This window comes from Festucalex cinctus, chromosome 2 (assembly GCF_051991245.1).
Source record: "Festucalex cinctus isolate MCC-2025b chromosome 2, RoL_Fcin_1.0, whole genome shotgun sequence".
NCBI lineage: Eukaryota > Metazoa > Chordata > Actinopteri > Syngnathiformes > Syngnathidae > Festucalex > Festucalex cinctus.
This window is the reverse complement of record NC_135412.1, coordinates 28,837,852-28,862,226: the sequence shown is the minus strand read 5'-3', so window position 1 is coordinate 28,862,226 and position 24,375 is coordinate 28,837,852. Positions and strand designations below refer to the sequence as shown.

At 39.4% G+C, this 24,375-nt stretch overlaps 1 protein-coding gene across 3 annotated transcripts; it reads right to left on the bottom strand.

The window, feature by feature from the left end:
* LOC144014429 (interphotoreceptor matrix proteoglycan 2-like) lies at positions 1-23,899 on the bottom strand. Of its 3 annotated transcripts, none has more exons than XM_077514300.1 (21): positions 23,691-23,899; positions 23,452-23,619; positions 20,071-20,237; positions 19,960-19,988; positions 18,941-18,973; positions 18,041-18,096; positions 12,235-13,445; positions 12,010-12,162; positions 11,835-11,893; positions 11,726-11,746; positions 11,379-11,635; positions 11,188-11,249; positions 10,907-11,120; positions 7,816-9,299; positions 7,529-7,748; positions 5,313-5,523; positions 4,106-4,294; positions 3,096-3,291; positions 2,182-2,261; positions 1,945-1,997; positions 1-1,817 (listed from the first exon to the last, which is right to left on the bottom strand). In XM_077514300.1, exons 1-20 carry the CDS (start codon positions 23,767-23,769, stop codon positions 1,964-1,966), a joined length of 4,923 nt encoding a protein of 1,640 aa, XP_077370426.1. In that variant the 5' UTR covers positions 23,770-23,899; the 3' UTR covers positions 1-1,817; positions 1,945-1,963. The 3 variants fall into 3 exon arrangements, with proteins under 3 accessions (XP_077370426.1, XP_077370428.1, XP_077370427.1); XM_077514302.1 differs by having other exon boundaries at positions 10,895-11,120; positions 23,691-23,897; XM_077514301.1 differs by lacking the exon at positions 18,941-18,973 and having other exon boundaries at positions 10,895-11,120.
* Positions 23,900-24,375: the final 476 nt, after the last annotated feature.

The window sequence follows — 24,375 nt, the reverse complement described above, 5'->3', positions numbered from 1 at the left end:
TAAAAAATACTCATTTTATTTTAGAAAAGGGTGCTGCTCTCACAAACACACCAGACAGTCATGTTGGTCTACGATTGGACCGATAGAAAACACGATACAAAACACGAGACGATCATCGGCAAAGCAGCTTGTTTGCTTGTTGTCACAACACAGGCATCTAGACAAGGAAAGTCAATACAGGAAAACAAAATGTGCCGTGCATGTTGTTTCAAGTATGCCTTGTTGGAGTTCCAGGTAGCACAAATTTGACCGTAAAGTTATTTTTATGAACTCAATATCCATAATAGCATTTAGTAAGCCTTGAAAAAAGGATGTGACAAGGTTTGATGTGGTCATTTCATAGATTAACTTCAGACTAACAGAATTAAGAAACTTTCAACATGCTATTAGATTCTTAGATTATAAGAACGCCGTAGACATAAACAAACATATAGCACAAATTTGCATCATGAGAAGTTGCTTGAGCTTCTTTGCTAAATTACCATGAAAATATAGAAATATATAAAATACATATGTTTGTAATGTTGCATGTTATTAGTAAGAGCAACACCAGGTTATTGTTTAAAAAAAAAGAAAAAAGCAAAGATATCGCCAGGCTACTCTTCATCTACGACTTCTGTAAACATGCAGGGTGCATGGTTGCACTGTGCAGGCGGCTGAGCGGCCCGAGACAAGAGGAACAAATGCTACAGTGGTTTGTTTGTAGGGCCCCGAGCTGCATCACGTCCACAAGCTAACAGAGCAACCAAGGCACTGAGGAGACGTCACGCCGGCCCAAAGAACAAACCCAGGGAAACGGATGCAAAGGATTCTGGAAAGAGGACAGAATCACTATATTTCGAGCAAAGCGCAAGAAGCATCAGAGAAATCCTTGACGGTGGAAGCAACACGGAGATGACATGTCAGCAACAAAAAATAGTTGGGGTCTGATTTACTAAATGTTTGGACTGATCTACTAAGCAGGATTGTGCCTGCCGTTCATTTTGCACATTGTGGAAAGAGTAGATGGAAATAGATGTATTTATCAAACACTTTTTGATTTCTCAAATATGAAAAGAATTGTGATGGCTGATTTTAGGTCTTTCAATACCACACCTGAAAGGCAGGTGCAAATGGCACCGCTGTGTGGAACCACAAGGAGGTGCAGGCAAACGAGAGGCGATGGCGAGAACGGATCTTTTCCCCAATCACAAAAATTCCATTCAGTTCTGCATTTTCTTCTATCTGGGTCATTCCATTGTTTGTCTTCCATTAACGCTTCCAGTTCAGTCGCTTCAATGTAATTTTGAACTTGCTGTGTACTTCCAAATTTTCTACGGTGAAAACTATCACAGTTACACAAAGTGCAAAATCCTATTCTAAATATGTCAGTGGTGGAGACTTTTATACTTATCGCCACCACAATACAATCTGTTCAAGTGTATAAACACACAATTTAGCGCCCACTATTTGCGATTTTGGTCAATCAGGCCCTTGAAGCGAAGCGAAAGTGAAAGGAGAAAATAGAATGAGTTAAAAAATAAATAAATAAAATGATACCAGCAGATAAGACAACCAAAAGATCAGACACAACCGTGAAAAGGGTCAATGGTAAAAAACAAAACAAAACAAAAAACACCTCTGTGTCCATTCAGGAACTACAACCACCCAAGTCACCACTTTTTCAGTCACAGGCAAAGGCAGCTGTCTGTGCAGAAAGATGCTAGTTCACCTAAATTGAACGTCGGTCTACTTCATTGAACATTTGAACATTCTAAAATGCAAAAATAAAATGAATCCGGTTGATGGCGACTGGTACAAAGTCAATTCGGGCCACCCTGAAAAGAAATAAATAGTATTAGGGAAGACAGTGATAATTTAGAAAAACAAACAAACAGTTGCATAAAATAACGAGAAAAATATGTAATAATAAAATTAAAACAATAAACAACAGCACTTTAGTACCTCTTGAGCTTGCAACTCGTTATGTGGTGGAGCTTCCCCGTCGTTCCAGGTATCTGCCCCGTGAAAAAATGAAAACAACAAAAACAATGTTATTTAGCTGGTTTGTATTTGAGATTGCAGAGAATCACATACAAGTTTTACATTTAGATTCTAAACCAAATTGAAGCAAAGTACATTTGGAATTAGTATTTCATTCACGCTTGAGCTACATTTGCCGTTTATAGTGGCATCACTCACACTTGTGTCTGCCGCACAAAGTCGGCAAAATGTTGATCCCTGGCGCACAGCTCGATGATCCTTAGACGCTCCTGGATCTCCTGCCGGAAATCAAAAGTAAGACAAGTCCACTAAATGTACCGTGGCTGGATTTTTACTGTAAGGTTCAAGTGACATAATTCTGATTTTTGCTCTCAAATGGCCCATTTGGAATATGCGTCCCTCTCAAGAACAGCGAAAAACCGTGAGGATTTGAAATACTGCCAATATTATAACTGTAGTTCATAAAAAAATATACTTAAAAATCATTTCAACTTTGCTCTTTAAAATAAAAGGCTTAGCAATGTCTGATTTAGGCACAGAGGTCAGGGATGGGCAACATTGTTGTAATAACACTGTTCACCACTAGATGGCAGACATCACTCTTCCAGATGCTGCCAGCCATGATTGATCGTATGACGTTTTACAGCCACTCATTTTCAACATGAGATGTTATGATTTCACACACAAGGCAGAATTATGCGTTCATGTTAACAATGGGCAACTTTACATTGAGACAGTTAAGAGCCATATTCAATAAAGTACGGGTAACATAAACATACTAAAATGATAAGGAATAATGGACCTTATGATGGGAAAAAGTTCCTTGATCATTTTTTGTTTCCTACAAGAACCATTGATAGTTCGTCTACTGGTTATTCTTCAAACTGCCTGTCGAAACGCATTTAGGCCTAACTTGTTTGTACCCCTCACCTACATGTTGTTTGCCAGTTTGGACCTTTTCTATTGATAAGCAGTTCTTATTTGTACCTAGTGGTTCAATTGTGAACCCTGTAGGGCACTTTAACTCCACTAACAACTAACAAAATTAGATATGGCACACAAATTGTAAAAGCATCACAACAGATTTAGCTCAAAGCACAAATGTGTCGCACTTCTTTGGTGAGCGCCATGTTCTGGTAGATGTGCCGGACCTCCTCGCTACTGAGCTCATTGGACGTGGCGGTGGGGCTGCTGTACTGGGGAAGGTCGTCGTCATAGCGACGATAATACTGGGTGGTGACTGGGTCGCTCTCAAACATGGGGTTAAATTTCGTGGCACGTTCCAGAGTGGGCACGCTGCCACCTCGTCTGCAATACAGAATACACACACACACACACACACACACACAAAAAGTTTTTGATTTTCACTCGCTGCTTTAAAAAAAACAATTGATACCCAACCTTTATTGAGCCAAAGTACATATTTTACATTAGGTCTAAATAGGGATGTAACGATATCCAAACATCACGACGATATTATTACGATATGAAGCTCATGATACGATAATTATCACGATATTGTGTGGAGGTTGGCAATATTTAAAAAAGGTCACAGTATTGTAAAAAAAAAAAAAAAAAAAAAAAAAAAAAAAAGCTCATACTAAAAAAAAGCACAATATTGTACTTTTGTACATAACATCAATGTTATTATTATGTTTTATTATTATTATTATTATTATTATGTTATGTTATGTTATGTTGTTTATACACACACACATGGAGTTCCTCCACATAGTGACTTGCTTCACAGGCATATTACATTCCCATTCATCTGACAATTAGTGTAGATTTTAAAACATAGAAGGACCAAAACATCCCTAATGAAATTAAATTACACTAAAAAAAAATAGCCACAAGAGGGTGCTAGAACTGCACAAATGGAAATCAACCTGACTCTTAACAGATGTGTTGCATTTACGTAAATATCGTGAACATGACGACGACGATATTGTGGCAGATTTAATATCACTATATCGCGCTTATCGTTACATCCCTAGGTCTAAATTGGCAGAATTTTTCCGTATTTACTTAATTAAAAAAAAAAAATCATCCATCTAACATAAATAATTAATTTGGACAATTTTTTTTTTGTCAACACATAAAAACAATCCGCTGTACTAACCGCAACGGATCCTCCATGTCCTCTGTGTCATACTGCTCGCGCAGGGTCCTGGCCAGGAAGAAGATGATTCCTGCCGCCACCACAAGGAAACCCACAACTGAGGCAATGGCAATGCCGACCACCAGCGGCTCAGAGACGTACTCTTCGCAGTGCTCCCCGCGGTACCACCAGTTCTCTCCTACGCGACACCTGCGGTTGTTGGACAGAAATTGTTTGCAGCAGCCATCTAGCACATAGATTAGGAATTCACTTTGTCTTCTGCTTAATTCATTGAGCTTTATTCTTGCATAACAGCTGAGAAAGTTAAATGGACGCCAACCGGCCACAGCATTATGACCACTTGAACAGTATAACGATGGCCATTACAAGAGCTGGCGCTAACATACAGTAGGGCTGAGAAATTAATTGAAATCGACCTCACAATGTAGTAGAATGCGATTTTCAATTTTATTAATCTGTTTATAAAGTGTCTAAATAAATTCAATGCTTAAGAAGTGCAAGCTACATATGTTTAAAAAAAAAAAAAATACCACTACTACCACTACTACTACTACTACTACTAATAATAATAATAATAATAATAATACATTTTAAATTGCAAAGGTTGCAATTCCTAGATTTAAGATTTTTTTTTCAATTGTTGCTTGTAAGAGGTCCGTTAAAAAAAAAAAAAAAAAAAATCACAATACCATATTGAATGTTGAGGGGTGGGGTAAGGGGGGAATCCCAAATAAATAATTTTCAAGATTGTTCAGCCCTAATATCAAGTCTTTAGATTTAGTCATAATGCTTAGTTTTGATGGAATTGATTTAACAGTTTGTTTATTGTTGTCTGGTAATTTTGGTCTTGATAATGTAAATGCTATGAGGGTCAGATTTAGAAGATAGCAAGTCATACAGTATTTGGCCCACATGCCCTTTCTTTAAAAAAAAAAAAAAAAAACATGCACATAAAACATAAAGTTAAGACTAAAAAGATAGCTACATGGTGTGTTTTTAATAAATACTTTGCTCCTGATAAAGTACAGTAATACGAAATGAAGTTAGCTCAAATTATGAAAATAATTTACTGTGTGTCACAGCAGGTTATGCTTCCTCCGATTTTACTGCTAAATATATTCATAGGCAACTTGTTCCAAAAGAAACGCCATGCGAGGTACGTAACTATACAATCCTCTAATTGGCTTTTGTATAAAAGTAGTCTGACCTGCAGATGGCGCCCTTGCCAGCAATGATGTCACATTTGCCGTCATTGAGGCAGAAGTCTTCCTGCACGTCGCAGATGCTCTGACAAGGCAGGCCGTCCACGCTCAGATATCCAGCGTCGCAAACACACTCGGCCTCGCCGGACCAGCGGTTGACCATACATTGCGAGAAGGCGTTACATGCCTGGAACTTGCACGGATCCGCGTTATCACCTACACAGGATAACAAAATGATTCTTTTTTTTTATTGTGGCGAGAAAATAAGACTGGTAAAAGAAGAAGTGGCCTACTGGTTTAACTCATATACGTAAGTTAAAGTTAAAAAAATAAACTTTGATGTTTACTTAAGACCAAATGTAAAAAATGTTGTTGTTGTTGTTTTATCAATTATATACAATCTCTAATTTTATAACTAACTAATAAAAATGCTAATTTAGTTAATGACAACAGAAAAAATACACATCACCAATTGGGAAAATGTCTGAACGCCAAAAGCTGGTGTTTTTGGGCTGTTCCAAGACCACACTTTTGCGCCAAATAATTCTTAATAATAATAATAATAATAATAATTCTAAGCATTTTAAATAAGGACATGGGTGGGGAATTTTTTTGCTTTCCCGAAACTGTTACAATTGTTGTTAATACTCTCTGGTTCACGTTCCTCCGTAAATTTTCCCCACATTTCAAGTCTCCCAAGGTCTCAATCAACTAAGATTTAAGTTACTTAATTTTATCGAATGACACTTTTTTTTTTTTTACCACAGAGGTTAACAAAAAGTAAAAGTGCATTTTCTTTGTTCTCATGGCTGGTTACTTTTGTAGATTCTCACTGAAGGCATCAAAACTATGTGTGAACTGATGTGGAGTTATAAATCACCATAAATCACTAATGGTCTAAATGTATGTTAAAAAAAAAAAAAAGGGAAATAACTGAAAACATGCTTTATTTTATAGATTCTTCAAAATAGCCATCCTATGCTCTGGTTACTTTTTTGTATAGTGTTGGCAGTCTTACCTCTGGGAACTCCTTAAAGTCTGTTGGAAAACCCTGACTACCATTTGAAGCTCATCGAGAGAAAGCCAAGAATGTGAAAAAAAGTAATCAGAGAAAATAGTGGCTATTTATGTATTGATTTTATTATTTTCACCTTATTCTGTTAAGTACATAACTCCACGTGTTTGTGAGTTCTCATAGCTGTCGTCATAGTTTTGATGCCTTCAGTGAGACTCTACAATGTACATAGTCATGAAAATAAAGCAGAGAAGGTGTGTCCAAACCTTTGGCCTGTACTGTACATTACAGAAACCATTTTTCAAAAGTAGGGAGGTGTAAGACTAAAATGTAAGCAAATAGCTTTAGAAGCCAAAATGAAGATAATCATCAAAGTACAGGCACTACAAAGTGAACTGTGCAGACAGGTCACAAAGATGGCGGTGAACCAGTGTGACTCGGTTCCGCTCACGTTCCTCCCAGACAGATTAACTCGGCCGTATGCGTCCTGACTGCAGCGATTGCGTGTCAAGAGTCTTTGCACGCAGTGACACGAGGTAGACTCGAGTCCTCCTCGAGATTAAGGTGAAATAGTTTTCCAAGTGGAAATAACAGTAGTATGCTAATACACAAAAAGGACATCAAGTTTATGGGACTCTGAATAAGTATTTTTTTTAAATAGTATAAGATTGGATGTATTCCTAAACACTTTTTTTAAAGAATCATATTATTTTACTTAAATGGTTGGATCTCTGAATGCTTGCCCTGTCAGCATGTGTTAAATTAAGCAACCTAGCAAATGGTTTTTAATCAGCCAATTTCTGAAAATGGCTATGTGAGCAAGCCCTTCCGTCCCATCGTTATGTAACAGTGGGGCTAATATGAGTAATTTCCAGCTTTTTCTGACCATGACTTGGCCATAAACCCAGAGCCATTTTGAAGTGCCGGCCGGAGACTGACCACCAGACTACTTAGAAGTAATATCATGTCCAAACCGGAAGGTAAACAGAGCTGCGGGTGCAGCGTTACTAGAATAGAATTTGTATTATCTTAGAGCGCTTTATACAATTGAAGCCTACTTTTTAAAAACGAAATGTAAGGAATGATCATTTTTGCCAAATGATCATTTTTATAAATTGTCACCAGTTGCTATCAGCAGTATTATTACTTACATCCTTAGATAAGATTTTTTTTTTTTTTATGTCAGCAAGACACTCTCGATCTTACCTGATTCAACATCCAGTGAGTACTTATCAATGGCCAGGTTCATGGTCTGGTAGGCAGTGTTTGCAAAGTCCTCAAGGATAAGGAAAACAACATTGGCAACACCTCTCGAAACCGGCTTGCCAAACCTCATTCGGCTATTGACCACAATACTGCCATTTCTGAAGTTGAGGATCTCTAAATTCTGGAAGTTGTTTAGGTTGGACTGCAAGTACGGAACCAGCTGAAACAAACACAAAGTCATGTTATTCTCCCGTCAGGTTTTCACTTCCAATTAGATCAGTTCTCACCAGTTGTAGAAACCGTTGCTCCAGTGCTTTGTATTCAGGCGAGCTCTTGTTGAAAAGGTCCATTGAGAATGCCATGTTGGTCACCCGGAGTCTGAAGAACACCGTCAAGGCTTGGATTGGCCTGGTCGGCAGTGCAATAGCATCCAGCTCTGAGCCCTGCACCCCACTGGAGTAGCCGCTGCTGTCACCTTCTGTTACCATGCCGCCATACTGGAGCATGTCAAGGCTGACATCAATGTCTGTCACACCAGCCAGGTTGTGCTTGATAGTCTGGATTTCGGTTGCTTCTGTACTGTTCGCCTTTTCCGGAACCATCAAAGTTGCCGTTTTAAGACCGCCCGAGTTTGATCCCAAATCGGCATATTTTTTCCCGCTGACTTCTGAAGACACTGTGCTGAATTGAACATGATCTTCGTGATTGGAAAGCTCAGCATTAAGTGTATCGTCGTCTTCGGGCGCTGAATCTGACACTCGGGTGAAAGGTGAATCCTTCTCAGGAGAGAGGGCAATGGGGTTGGGGTCTGAACTAACAGGAGATAAAGTGGTAACAGGAGCAGTAACAGTAGCAGCAGTCGTGACAGCTAAGATTTCATCTACAAGCATGTCGTCTTCCAGAGTAACAACCACAGGCGTTGTTGGTTGAGAGAACGCGATAAGTTGCTCCTCTAATACCTCAAGGTCATTATGGTGGGTTTCTGGAGGTGGCAAATTGGGTTCTTCGGGTAAAATCTCCTCAGGAGGCGACTGAGGAGGTACGGCCTCAAGGTGTGGTTCTTCATATGCAGTGTCAAAAGCGTTTGTGGTTGCGCTTGTCACTGCCACTTCTGGCTCCAAAACTGGGTGCTCATGGGACCCGGTCTGCACTTGATGTGTGCCAGTAATTGTCACAGAATTGTGTTGGTCCTGCGCCACCTGAGACTCTTCATAGAGGCCAGATGCTTCCACTGTTTGCACCGACAACTCGACTGTCAAGGTGCCTTTGGGCGAAAATACGGGCACATCGGTGGTAGAGAAACGTGGGTTTGTGCTGATGTGTGGTGTAAATAAAACCTGATCCAAGAACTGGTTCTCCATGTATCCATCTGGCATAGAGTCCTCTAATGTAGGAAGCGGCCGTAGAGGTGTCGAAGGGGTAGACTCGAAACCCACGACGCCATCCTGCTCGCTGGTTAGTGACTGACCAAGCCCTTCAGCTACTTCCTGGATTCCATCATCCTCATCTGTCTCTTCCAGATCCGGTGGTGGCAGGACCTCCAAATTGCTTTCACCATAAAAGCTTGTTTCCACTCCCCAAGACTGAAGAACGCCTTCCTGCCCATCTCCTGAGAAACCAGAGCCAGATCCAAAATCCATCGTGACCTCAAGTCCTTTCTGAGGAGGTTGAAGTGGAGCATTGGAAGTTTCATGATCCCCTTGGAGAGGCTTGTTTCCAGCAGCAGGAGCATTGCTTACTAGAAAACCTTCCTTTTCAATATTTTCGTCAGCTGTCAATCACAAAACACAGGGAGCGAACATTAAAACACCGGATCTAGTGTTGATATTTATATATTTTATGTGTTGGAAATGATCAAAGAAGATAACATGGGAGACATCATAGGGTGGGATGGGGTACCTCACGATTTGATACTGTGACGATAACATGACGATACACAATATTTACGATATTTGATATATTGTCAGAAATTTTCTCACTGATCTATCAGGATATTCATTAGGTAGTGACAGTGGAAACTTCTTCACCAACGGTATCTAGACACCAGTTATTTAACCACTGCTTCTGCCTACAATAGAGCCATTTAGGGGATTACCGCACCCCCAAACAGGACAGGAAAGATTAAGTACTGACGGTGACACCAAAAGATCACAAAAGTCACGATTTGGATCGGATCACAGATTTGAGTCACAGATTGATTCGTATTTCTTTTAAGATCAGAGACAAAAAAAACAAGACAAATCATACTTTGTTGTCAATTATTTTAATAAACACGTTTACCTATTAAATAACAAAAAATCAACTTAAATGTCTAGTATGACCGTTTAGGATTTAGGAACACAATTTTAAGTGCAATATGAGGCAGATACATTCTTATTTTATACATGGTCCATGTATAAAATAACAAGGTACTAATGGCTTCAAGTTGTGTTCCTGAAATCTAAATGGCTATATTTGACATTTTGAGTGAAATGTGTTTTTATGTATTAATTGGCAAAGGTGTTTTATAAAATAAATGAAGACAACGTTCTATTATCTTTCTTTATAATTATTATTATTATTAGTATTATTTTTTTAGGAAACAACGTGCAATTTAAGTCACATTCCCTTTCTTTAAACATGGAGAGTGAATTACAAAGTAAACTTGGTCCAGAATATTGAAAAAGAAGTAGAGAAAGCAAGCCAGGTACCAGCTGTCACTCATTTATTGATACCAGCTTTTTTTTTTTTTTTGGGGCATTTTGCACTTCAGGGCCACCGTACCAGCCAGGCATTCGTTGCTAATGCTAACACTAGCTGCTAGCCACTAACGTCGGAAACTAAGACTTAGTATGCCATATCATACAATGATGATGTAATTAACTAGCGGTTTCTTAGTGTCAGAAATTAGCGCTTAAATATACTTTCGGGGTGGCATTATGATACCGTAGGTAGAAAATATGTAATTGCAATACAAACTTGTATATACAAGACAAAGCGGCGAAAAGGGGAGTCAAGTTGGCGGTCATGCTGCCGCGCAGGCTGACTTCAAAGTAAAAGCCCACCAAGGCTACTGCATTGGTGTCAATGTATTATTGGGTAAAGCTTTATTTTGAAGTTAGCCTTAGCGTAGGCGGCGTGTTACGTTGAGTATTTTTCCAGCTTTTTTGACATGTCTGAATGACGGGATAAATCCGTTATCTGCCATTGTGTGTTTGTGCGTTGTCATAAAATACAGATATCTGTGTCAGTATATTGATATATATTTATTGCAACAGAGAGCACAACACTATTTTATTTGCAATATTGATCCCCCCCACTACTAGGAGAAAAGCAACACACACAAAAAAGCTACTAAACATGTTTGGATCCTTTACTTTTACTCACAGTCTTGTGTACCTGGCAGCAGACTTGGTATCCTGTCGGCGGTAGGTGGAAATGTTGTACTCTCGTCTATCGTGAAGACGTCGTTTTCACTCACTGCTTCACTCTTTACGTCTTTCCATGAGTCGAATGAGTCAAAAAGGAAGTCATCCTTCTTCAGAAAAACATCACTATTCTCCATCCCGTCACCCGCTGCATTTGGTGGTCTCTCCGCAGCAAGGACGTTATCCTGTCCAGACAATTATCACCTATTAATCAGCGAGAAGGAAGATTTTGTGTGTTTGGTGGCAACTCACCATGTTGTCATAGATGTCGGCTGGTCGATTCGTCGGGCTCCCTGGAGGTAACAAATTCTCAGCTAAAGGAAACAGATCACAGATTTCAATACTTTGTGAGTGTGATGTTGATTAACGTCAGTTGCAACCCATCTCGTTCTAAAGAAATAAAATGACGGGATAAAATGGTGGCAAATGATGCATCCAGTCACCGTTCTCGAGCAGCAGCGGGTCGGAGTGGGTCCCCAGGCTACTGTTGGTCAGGAAATTGTCTTTGCGGAGAGCTTCTGTAATGTAGTTGCGGAAGTCTGTGATGGTGTAAACAACGGTTGGCTCCTCAACAGCAGCAGCAGGGTAGTTCTTCTCAACCAGGTTGTTCTGCAGCCTGATGAAATCCATTGTGGCATTGGAGATGCCATCACTATCCACCGCTAAACTGATAGCATAGTGGACGTGAACCACCAGACCACTAAAACCAAAAAAGAAACAAACATATTCATTTATCTTCCTTGGTTCTTGCACATGCAGCAGTTTTAACTCTTAAAGGATGCAGACTTACCGTTCCAGATCCTTTTGAGGTCTGACAACAGGAAGAAAAAAACACAACTGGAGTAAAAAGTTCTCAACACAAGTCTGTTGGCAATGATTTCAGCGTAACAAATCTGCACCTGAATTCAATGACAAAGACATTCTTGAAGCCTGGCAGTTTTGCAAAGGCGTCTCGAACCTGGACAGTAAGCAAAAATTGTTTTGATTACTTGTTTAAAAACCTTTTGAAGAAAAACTCATGAAAGATTGGACATGGGCACTGAGACTTTAAAGAACATTTACGCATGAGCATACCCTGCGAGTGAAATGTCGAGCTAGTTGCTGGTAGTGGACACTGCTCGGGTCTCTCAGAGCACCGTTGTAGGATTCTTCTCTCAGTGTAATACTGAGCTCCACCATCTGGTCCTTCACTGGCCTCAGGAAGTTGTCGTCAATTTCATTATGAAGCTGAATATGCACGAAAAGGAAAAGGTTAAGTGGAGTTGAAGAAATTGAGGATCTGCGATGTGGATGACTCACCGAGTTCTCCTGTGACTTAAAGGGGAAATTTAGCAAGTCATCGGGCTTCAGGGGGCTCACTGTGGTATCTGGAAAGTTACCATTGTTGTATTCCACGATATACGTTGTACTGGCTGGCACGTATATGCTCGGTGTGGCCTCAACAATGGTATCGCTCTCCACAGTGGCTTTAACAACTGTTTCATGGAAAGGTGTATCGGTAAAGATATGGACTGTGTCAGGGGGAACCTCCGCAGGACGTGCCCAGATACTTTCTGGCAGGTCATCATCCTCAGAAGAGATCACTGGGCCAAGATCTTCACCCAGAAACTCTTCCTCAACATCGGGAAATACGTCCAATTCACCTGCATTATCAACTTCAAGTGGAGAACTCTGCGTGGTCAGTTCTGATGTACGTCCCACCTCATAGTCTTCCTCAAGTTCCTCCATAACTTCTGGAACTTCAGATTCAGTCCCTGGAAGTAATTTCTCTGAACTCTCCAGAGAAATAACTGGACTTGCATCATCATCATCATCATCATCATCATCATCATCATCATCAGACTCTGGATGCGACTCGTCAATGTTCGTTTGAGTTTCCGTAATCGGAGCTTCAGGTTCAGAACTTTTTGATGAGGATTCTGCTATTGTGTGTGTGATGTCTTCCCTTCCATCTTGTGTACCAAGTTCTTCAGGTCCAGTATCAGCTCCCTTAGAACTGACACCTGAAGGGTCCGTCTCCTCCCCGACTGTGACAATCTCTGTCTCTGCAGGGATAATGTGTGCTTCAGCTGGACTTTCGGCTGGTTCTTCCTCTCGTGCCTCATCAACTAATTCGACAGACTCTTTTGTAGCCATCATTGGTGCTTCCTTGTTTGTGGCTCTATCGACATCTTCACTACTTTTCTCTTTTTCCAATTTTGTTTCTTCCGCCACCACGTCTGGTTGAAACGTATCTGGAAAACCTTCCTCGGTTAAAGCGGTGACCCCTACACGACTATCCTCTTGTGGGACCTGGGCAGTCGGCTTAGAGATTAGCGTTACAATAGCATCAGGAGGAACAACCTTAGTGGTCGTGTCAGGGTGACTTGCGACGTTAGAGCCGCAGCCTACCGACTTGTCTGGCGCAGCAGCAACAACAGTGTCATAGGTCAACTCCACAGGAGTCTTTGTTAATTCTCCTTCAAGGACTTCCTCTTGTGTAGAGGTTGGAGCATCTTGGTCAGGGATTTCTTCAACAGCAACATTCCAAGGGAAAAACAAACATGAAATAAAAAAAAAAAAAAAAAAAGTAATATTGTCATATTGTTTACATCTGACCACAATGTGCTTTCTGAGCATCTAAACTTCAGACTGCCCCTAGACCAGGGGTGGGCAATCTCGGTCCTCGAGGGCCGGAATACTTCAGGTTTTGCAGGTTTCCCTCTTCCAACACAAGCTGTTTCCAATCAATGGAATCGTTATCAGTCTAATTCAGAGCTTGCTGATGAGCGGATCATATATCAGCTCTGTTGGAGAAGGTCAACATCCAAAAGCTGCAGGACTGCGACCCCCAAGGACCGAGATTGCCCATCCCTGCCCTAGACCATTTTTTATCAAACCCAGACTTTACAGGTCATAAAGGCCCCGAGGTTGTGATGACCCTGGTCCTCGTCCAGCACTAAGCTCGGGAACACTTCAGCGGCTGGTCCGCCATTGACCAGGCTGTGGCCTGTAAATAGGCTTAATGAGCTATTCTGGGCACAGGGTGCATGTGTTCTGGCACCCACTGCTTGCCCCTGCTTGTGGGGTGTAAGCTGACTGACGACAGCTACGCACAACTGATTTCAAACCTGCATGCACATTTTACACAACACTGTCTCCGCGTGACTTTCATTTTGTGACCAAAGGGTCACCACCAGTGACATCAGATGACCTTCGACAAAATTTCCCCCTCTGCTCGGATGAATAATCTGGTTGCAGATGTTTTAGTCCATTATTGGCCAATATAGATTCTTTCTTTTCTGCCAAGCTCCACCAAAAAACGCCAAATAATTGTATGACTTTCTACAAAACAATTATCTATTTGAGAACTTTCACAATGCATCAACGTACTGAGAAAGCAACTAGTGCAAGTTACTAATCTTGGCGTTAAAGAAACTGTCTTTAATTGGTTTAAATCCTAGTCCTAAATCCTAATATCAGTAAAGAACAGTTGGTCTGTTAATGTCAGCCCTCTGCAATCACTCCGCCAACCCCTCTTCTATTGGATGCACCTCCTGACATCACCACAACGTTGCTCTCCAGTTGAACATTTTTCACCTTTAACTTTGACTGCCAGAAACGTTTAATAACGTTAATAAAATCACGATGTATACCGCCATAAACGTTAAATGACGTCAACTACGTTTTTTTTTTTTTTTTTTTTTTTTTTTTTTTAATATATATCAGTGGCCAGTGCAATATCTAAGTGCAGCGCTGCCGGGTCACTGAGTTGTGAAATCAAAAACACCCAAATGGCAGCATTGTATCTTTTTTCAATGGGCAATTACTCAACTCAACTCAAGTTTATTTAATCTCGCAGCGGTAGCTGCTCGGGCCCTGACTAGAGCTGCGAATTACAATGAAACATGACACAATCTGATGAAATAGAAAGTTTTCAAGGCTGACGTGAATGATCAAAGCCTTTTGTTACAATAAACCTAATTTGACGGAGTGTCACTAAACAAAGAATATTAATCAAAGTCACTGTTGTGGAGAAAATATATCTTCAATTTTTGCTCAATGTCACTCAAATGATCTATTTTCAAATGGTGATTACTAAAGAACGGAATAGGTAGAAACAATTTTTTTTTCTAATGAAAAAAAATGGAAAGCGAGCTTTCATGTGGTACCCATGTTGTATATGTAGTAAAAGAACACAATGTTCTGTTTGCTTTGAAAAATGAGTTAAAATGCTTGAAATCGGCTGGCACTGGGGGTTGTTTTTTGATAACGTGTGGCAGTAAAAGAGTGTCGCGGTAAACATCAGAACACTGAGATGAGACATTCCGACCTCGCACGCTCACAGCATATAGATGCACAACGAATGGGTTTGTTGACAGCAGACTGCGCATTGCTAAGTGCAGTGTGAAAAGGCCTTTATGCAGATAACAAAACTTTAGCACTAAAACATAACTAACTTCTTAGTTATCCATACTTAATGAGTGGCTAAAAGAAACAATGATTTGGTGATCTATATTTTTTTTGCTACAGAATTTAGACAAAACTGAAATTATCAGTATAGACCTTCAGTCTTTGACACTCGGGAGTTTAGAGGCAATGCGTACTGTAGTATATCTCCTGTAACACTAGATCGTTTTTTTTCACTCGTGTTTTATTTCTTGTCTATAGTTGATGCTGAAAAACTAGTCCATGCTTGTGACCTCTAGCCTGGATTACTGTAACTCTCTCTTAGCAGGCTGCGCCATCAAGTCGCTAAAGACTCTCCAGCTGGTCCTCAACGTTGTGGCACGAGTACTGACTCAACCAAGGAGAACAGGTCAAATTTCCGCATTCGTTCACTACACTGGCTCCCTGTTGAATTTCACTTAAATTCCCCTCGCCATAAATCACTAAATGGTCCGATACCGTTGAAGAGCTTCATGAACCTACAAGAAAAACAGTCCACAAACTTTCTGGGTCCAGTGAGCCCTTACAGGCGAGACACACTCATGACCCAAACTCCATTCCACATTGTTTATTTGTGTCGACACGCCAAATTAAAGCTTTCACACAGGTGAAAAATCAATTTCTGGGTTATAAACGAGCGAGACACAGCAACCCACCGCGTGCCACCAAAGGATAGAAATACAGTAGGACGGAAATTGCGTTTTACAACAATATGCACCTGTGTATGAAATAGAGAAGCTTGTGATAAAAACATACATTACATATAAATTAAAATGAATAGAGCGAGCCCTGCCTTTCAATAGATCTTTTTTTTTTCTCCTCCCTTCAAGCTACAGGTCCAAAATGAACATCTTTCTCTTATGTCACCACAACCTGTTTCAGGAAAAGGAACTTAACCTACCTTAATTGACTTAATTAAATATTTATCCATCGGTGCAAGCAAGAAATGCTGTGCACATGCAGGTTTATACGTCACAATCATATCAGAGCTTTTAATAAGCCCAAAGCTAAGGTAGGGAGAATTAATTGGTTTAGTATGTCTGTTTTATTCACGCGTCGGTCCCCATGTGTTACATTAAATGATACGCCAATAATTTATTGGAAGTTATTTTGCAGGCTCCAAGCTATGGCTTGTGGACCCCGAAGAGGCTACTTTGAGAACTACTGCACGAGAACACAGCCGTCCCAAAGCTCACATTTACACCGATTCCCCAAATCTGTCGAAGCAGAACAGGAGGCAGAACCAATTAGCAGGATTCAATCTTTTTTGGGGGGGAGGCAGACACACTCTCACCATTTTAAAAGCAGTCAAAACTATTTCTCTTCCTTCACAGGGCTGACTCAGGTTTGTTCTGGGTCAACCCTTAGATAAGCTGCCATAGTCCTAGACTGCCTGCAGTGCCGGGGGATCTTCTATGGTTTACGGAGCCCATCACTATATCTGCAGCTGTTCACATTCATAATGTATGCCTAGTAAATATAATTTATCACTTGCGCTTAACATCACAGTTAAAGCTATCATTATTTGCAAGGTTCTCTCATTCCCGTCACATCACAATGCGATATTACCGCGATATGAACCTCATGATATGATAATTATGACAATATTGCAGAGAGGTTAGTATACTATACTATATAAAAACTCACAGTATTGCAAATATACACTGTTTGGCTGAAGCGGACTAAAAGTAATATGTTTTGATGGAGATGTGCTCCTTAATATCGTAACAAGACAACGATGATTTTTGGCAATTTTAATATTGCGATATTGAATAAGGGCTGGGAAACACATCTCTACAAACCAGGGTTATTATAGTTCTGGAATGTTTCATTTTAGTTAGTTTTTATTTCGTTATGAGTTTTGTTTTTTAAATTGAGTTAGTTTTAATTAGTTTTCAGGGTGGTTTTGTTAGTTTTTATTAGTTTTAGTTATTTAATAAATGCTTAGTTTTAGCTAGCTTCAGTATTAGTTTTTTTTGTTTTTTTGTTTGTTTGTTTTTTTAATGTATTACTTGTGCACAATATTCAAAAAACACCAAGGGAGCGACGTCATCTGAAGGTGCTTTTCTATTGGCTGCTGCTAGATGACATCACTTCTGTGTGGCCCACTTTCAAACGTCCTTCTTCCGGTTAAAATCACATTTAAAATCATCCCTAAAGGCTTATGCATTAAATTAACAAAGACAAAAACGAAAACATTTTTGCTATAATTACAGTTAGTTTTAATTAATTTTGTAAACATAAAATGTAATTTCAGTTTGATTGCACACTGATTTTTGCAGAAACGCTTCTATACATAGATATATATTTTTTTAGTACAATTATTATCAATATTTGAGTTTTTGTTGTTGTTTTTAAGTTTTTCCTTGCCCTCTTGTGGTTAGATCGGGGGATGTCATTAATATTTGTCAACTGTGGGCGTGTGACAGACACTCTTTTGTGATTAAGGGCTACATAAATAAACTTGACATTTATGTTAATAATAAATCGTTATTTTTAACTGTATCTTTGTCCCTTTTCTTCATTTACACTACTATTATCACAACAAATAATGATAAGAAGAAAAAGAAGGAGGAGGAGAAGGAGATAAAGAAGAAGAAGAAGAAGAAGAAGAAGAAGAAATGCACTCATCTGGGAAGTGTTGCTTTACTACATGAAATGTGATGGTTCCATTTACCTGGCTGGGCGCTGGTCAAAAGTCCTTCATTCGGAGTCCCCGCCAAACTTTCAGAACTGCAGGACACAAACACAAATTAAAATAGAAGAAGACCAATTTTTGTATGTATGTATTTATTTATTTTACATCTTACTAGGGGTGTGCATCTCACCACAAACGACAATTTGATAATGTTTTTGATATGTGGGCTGCGAAACGATTCAAGGACGATTTGATTTGGAAGAGGACCGATTCAATTTGATTCTACGGAGTGGGATTATGATTCGATTGGATATGGTATGGCTCAGTTCGAAAGGGTGTGCTGCAATGTTATCATTTTACATACATTTAAATGTACTTGTCTTTTCCTTAAAAAAAAAAAAAAAAAAAAAAAAAAAACTATTTGATATCTCAAATTATTTCAAAGTGAAAGGCTTTGACCCTGTTAGATTTGATGCACTTGCATCTTTTAAATACAAAATGATTTTCCCGTTCAAATCAGTTTTTTGTTACAGCCGTATTTTACGCACATCATTGTATGCCAAGCAAGCAACAGAGTGGAGTAAAAGTGTCACACAAATGTATACATGAAGCAACCATTTGCATCTGAAAGTGATTAAAATTTTCAAACACCGACCAGACATTTTTGCAGTGGATATCTACAAAACTGTGCACTTTTTGCAGTGAAATTCACCTTGCCTATTACAGGTTAATGAACATACTAGCATGAAACTAACTAAATTATTATAATATTCAAAGTAGTTTTCTGTGCTTCCCAGCTAGTCATGGCATCACAGCTTGTATTTGAGTTATATTGTTATTTTGATAATCACAGGGGGGAAAAAAATTGAAAAATAAAACAAAACAAATAAATAAAAGGTATAGCCTGCCATCTCTTCTTGATGCTACATGGAGGCCTACCTGCACAGTGGTGGACCTGAGCTGATGGGAACACTGCAGCAGGTGAGGAAACACAACACACTTTTTGTCAACAAGACATCAACGTTTGTGACATGTGTGAAGCTTGTATCCATCTTTTCATACTTGTGGGTGCTCACCGCCCAAAAAGAATATTAAGCATAGAGCACATTAGTTACAAAAGTTAATAATGAAAGCTTGAGTTTAAAGTATTTTTAAGGAAAAACTGATTGCAAACATATTTTTATGATTTTTCACTGCTCCAAACCTCATTTCAATTAAAGCCCAACCACAAAGTCATTTGAGAGATATTATAACAATCAGATGGTCTATTCTAAATCAATAAAAAGCGCATTACTGGACCTTTAATGCAAAGGTAAACACTAGTAAGGTAGCCATCCTGACATTGCTGACTAAGATAGTTGACGTATATATTAGATCACTTGCAACTCTAATTTGTTGAGTGGAGCGCTTTGCCAAAACGCCTTTTCTCGAAAACATCTTCTACCCACAGACTTTTTACAAAGTGATATCGTTCGGGTACATCTCAATAAATTACAATATCATAGAAAACATGATTTGTTTCAGGACAGTAGTTCGATCCAAAAAGTGAAAGTCAGATTCTACAGACTCATTAAACACAGACATACTTTTTAGAAGACCAAATGATACCTAACGTCTATTAAGAATAATTTTGATTTTTTTTTTTTAAATGTAACTTTTAAATTCAAACATAATTCGATTCAATCTTTCTATGAAAGGTCACCATGATCCTTGGTTGAAACTCAAGCAGGCATGGGCAAATAATTTCAACTGTACGGACCCCTCAGGGACCGTGGCCGTGTAAGATCACCACAAGCCTCCAACTAACATCACTGTATTGTTATATGCTAATATATAGTATGCCAGCATTGGAGATGATAAATAAATAAGTAATGAGGATAATTCATGTCCAAAGCATCAAAATATGCTCATCACTCAGCAATAATATGAACTTGTGTTGCAAGCAATGATAAACTGACCTGCTCATGGGCGCCGCCATGCCAACTCTCTGAAAAAGAGGACATCCAAATAAGCTTGTTAAACTTGCATTGTTGAAACCTTATTTGGGTCAAACCATAATGTATACTCACGCTCCTAATGAGGCTGATGTGCTCCTCCGATTGACTGAAGAATCTGCCAATCTCCTTGATGCTAATGGAGCCATCCATGCAGCGGCCCACCCAGTCCCGGTACTGGTCACGTTGGGGCAGCTGGTCCCAAAATATCTTGAAGGCCTCCCAGACGGTTTCCTGACACACTAGAACACAACAGAAGCTCAAGACCAGGGATCCTCAACAAGGTGGGTGTTGTAAAAGTAGCTCCTCGCCAGTGATGTCAAATTGTGATCAAAAGTTATCAGGGTTTTTCCTGTGTATAGAATTTTGAGGCGGCCACCTCCAGCCCAAGCCACTGATATTAGAACTCCAGCTGTGTTGATTGAGCTCGGCAGGAATCTATTTTAACTGCAGTTGCAGTGTTGCGCCATTATGGAGGCTCTATATCAACAGCAGTACACCGGAAAGACCTGAAGCAACAACCGAAAAAGAAACAGCTTTTCTTTTCCGTTTAAAAAAACAAACTTTAATGTACCAAAGAAGAAAGAACGTTTTTTTTTTTGTTTTTTTTTTAAATGTACCGAAAAAGAAACAGATCATGGAGCAACTTTTGCGAGGTTGCGAGTCCGAGGTGGCACGCTCCAGCCATGACCAAAGTCATAAAAACACGGTAGCTATATACAATAAACATAACAGCATTTTACAAAAACGCTGCACTATATTTACAATTTAATATGTACTAGTGGATGAATTTTTAATGAGTGTAGTTTAAAATGGCAACAATTAATGGTGACTTTGTATTCATATAATTTCTCATTTCTAGTCCTCATGGTTATTATAGTTTTGGAATTTTTCATTTTAATAAGGTTTGATTTCGTTTTGAATTTTCCATCCATCCATGCATTTTCTGAACCGCTTACTCCTCACAAGGGTCGCGGGGGGTGCTGGAGCCTATCTCAGCTGGCTCTGGGCAGTAGGCAGGGGACACCCTGGACTGGTTGCCAGCCAGTCGCAGGGCACACAAAGACAAACACCATCCACACTCACAAGCACACCTAGGGAAAATTCGGAGCACCCAATTAACCTGCCATGCATGTCTTTGGAATGTGGGAGGAGACCGGAGTACCCGGAGAAGACCCACGCAGGCACGGGGAGAACATGCAAACTCCACCCAGGAAGGCCGAAGCCTGGACTCGAACCCGAGTCCTCAGTACTGGGAGATGGACGTGCTTTTGTTTTTTAAATTTAGTTAGTTTTAATTAGTTGTCAGCGTAGTTCTATTAGGTTTATTAGTTTTAGTTATTTAATAAATGCTTAGTTTTAGTTAGTTTCAGTATTAGTTTTAGTATTTTTCACGTGTATTAGTTGTGTGCAATATATATATATATATATATATATATATATATATATATAAAAAACACCACCATGGGTGTGATGTCATCTGAAGGTGCTTTTCAATTGGCGGCTTCTAGATGACATCACTTCTGTGTGACACATTTTCAATCGTCTTTATTCCGGTTAATAGAATTGAAGGGTTTGCAAGGACTTAAGGAAGGGTTAAGACGAAGCAAGCCTTGTTGATATTTAATAACTTGAAGAAATTACTGTCTGATTAGACCTTTTTGATTTTTTTTTTTCTTTTCTTCTTTTTTTGTTATTGTCTGGTTTGACAGCACGCTTCTGTGTGCTCAGTTTGTTTTGGATGTCTGTTGATTTTGGAACTAATAAAAGCAAAAAATTCTGGTTAATATCAGAATAAATCTACTTAAAAATCACATTTAAAATCTTCCCCAAAGGCTCATGCATTAAATTAATTACAAAGGACTAAAACGGACATTTTTGCTATAATTATAGTTATTTTTAGTTAGTTTTGTTAATATAAAATAGTTTGTTAGTTTTCGGGTTTTTTTTAAAGTATTTTTGTTTTTATTTCATTTCATTAACAAAGTTGTTTGTTGAATTTTAGGTTTAGTTTTTTCATTAGTTTTAGTTAACTAAAATAACCTTGTCAGTCCCTGATGCGGCCGATAATATTATCGGTCATCGGCACGAGTACCGATACGATCCATCCATCCATCCATCCATTTTCTTGACCGCTTATTCCTCACAAGGGTCGCGGGGGGTGCTGGCGCCTATCTCAGCTGGCTCTGGGCAGTAGGCGGGGGACACCCTGGACTGGTTGCCAGCCAGTCGCAGGGCACACAGAGACAAACAACCACTCACACACACAAGCACACCTAGGGACAATTCGGAGCGCCCAATTAACCTGCCATGCATTTCTTTGGAATGTGGGAGGAGACCGGAGTACCCGGAGAAGACCCACGCAGGCACGGGGAGAACATGCAAACTCCATCCAGGAAGGCCGAAGCCTGGGAGACGGACATGCTCGTTTTGAATTTTGTTTTTTAAATTTAGTTAGTTTTAATTAGTTGTCAGGGTAGTTCTATTAGGTTTATTAGTTTTAGTTATTTAATAAATGCTTAGTTTTAGTTAGTTTCAGTATTAGTTTTAGTATTTTTTATTTTTCATGTGTATTACTTGTGTGCAATATATATATATAAAAAAAAAAAAAAAAAAAAAAAAAAAAAAAAAAAAAAAAAAAACATGGGTGTGATGTCATCTGAAGGTGCTGTTTTAGATGTCTGTTGATTTTGGAACGAATAAAAGCAAAAAATTCCGGTTAATATCAGAATACATCTACTTAAAAATCACATTTAAAATCATCCCCAAAGGCTCATGCATTAAATTAATTACCAAGGACTAAAACGGACATTTTTGCTATAATTATAGTTATTTTTAGTTAGTTTTGTGAACATAAAATAGTTTGTTAGTTTTCGTTTTTTTTAAATGTTATTTTTGTTTTTATTTTATTTCATTAAAAAAGTTGTTTGTTGAATTTTAGTTTTAGTTTTTTCGTTAGTTTTAGTTAACTTAAATAATCTTGTAAGTCCCTGATGCAGCCGATAATACTATCGGTCATCGGCACGAGTACCGATACGATACGTTAAAATAAGACTGTTATTGGCACGATACCGATACCTGGTATCGGTAGACACCTATCATAGTCAGAGTGATATCACCTCTGGCTCAATTTGAGCTGATTATCATTTGAAAATGTAAAAACACTTCTTTTTTTTTTTTTTTAAGATAAATTGCATTAACCAGTGCCCAAGAAGTACCCTCAGTTTCAAAGAGGTTAAAGTGCAGCTTCAGGAAATGAAAATTCTGTGACCCATGTATTGGGAGACTTAAGCATTTGGCTTTGTGTGACATCTGACCTCCCTGTAATTAGTTAGCTTTAATGATGCCAGACGTAGTTTTCAAGCTGTTAAGCGTGTTAAGACAAGTGTTGCATGCATTTTAAACACAAATATGAGTATAAAACGCCAAAATGGACATGGGCACTATGTGACAAACCTCTAAGGTGAAAGTAGTTAAGGTGGTTGGAGACAGCTTGGTCTAATGTCTCCTGACTGCAAAGTTTCACTCCACTAGGAAACAGAAGGTTCCTTTTCCTGCGAGCCATGGATCCGTGATGCCTTAACAGAAGCTGCAGGTCCTCAGCAGAACCCTCCGTCTCGTCACCTGGGGGTGATAAGTTGACACGAGGTGAGCACAATAGCTGAGTGAGAAGCCTTGCACTGTGAGAAACTGACCTGTGTCCATGTTGATGCAGCCAGACAGAAGCAGCAGCCCTAATGTCCACAGCCACAACCCGCGATGCTTTCCCGCCATATCGAACCCAACGTCGCAGCGCGCGCGCGTCCTCAGCTCATGCGTAGCGTCCCGCACACTTGTCCAGACGCCGTTTGGGGATACGGTGTAGGGACGCAGCTCGCCGGGTGGCTTCGTCTCAGGTGAGCAGATGGAAGTTTTAATCCTATTTGTTAAGCTGTTGGGGTGGATGAGTGTTAGCAGGCAGACGTTATTTACTTGACCCGGCTTCTTCAATTTGTTTCTCGTGTCAAATAACCCAGTAGTCAAATGCCTGCCGATGGTGTTATTTGATTAATTACAGTTGTGCTCAAAATATTACTACAAGTGGCTATTATAGGAGATATAGAAAGTCTACACACCCCTGATCAAATGCAGCTTCGATAGAGAGAGAAAAAAAGATATACAGTATATATATATATATATATATAAGTTTCTACTAGTGTGGCCTACAATCTCTGCAACTCAACTGAATTAAATTAAAAAATTAAATAACTGAAATAATGAGGTTGCAAAAGTGTGCACACCCTTTCATAATTGGGATGCAGCTGTGTTCAGAATTAACCAACCACATTCAAACTCATGTTAAATGGGAGTAAGGACACATCTGCAAATTCAGGTGTTCTA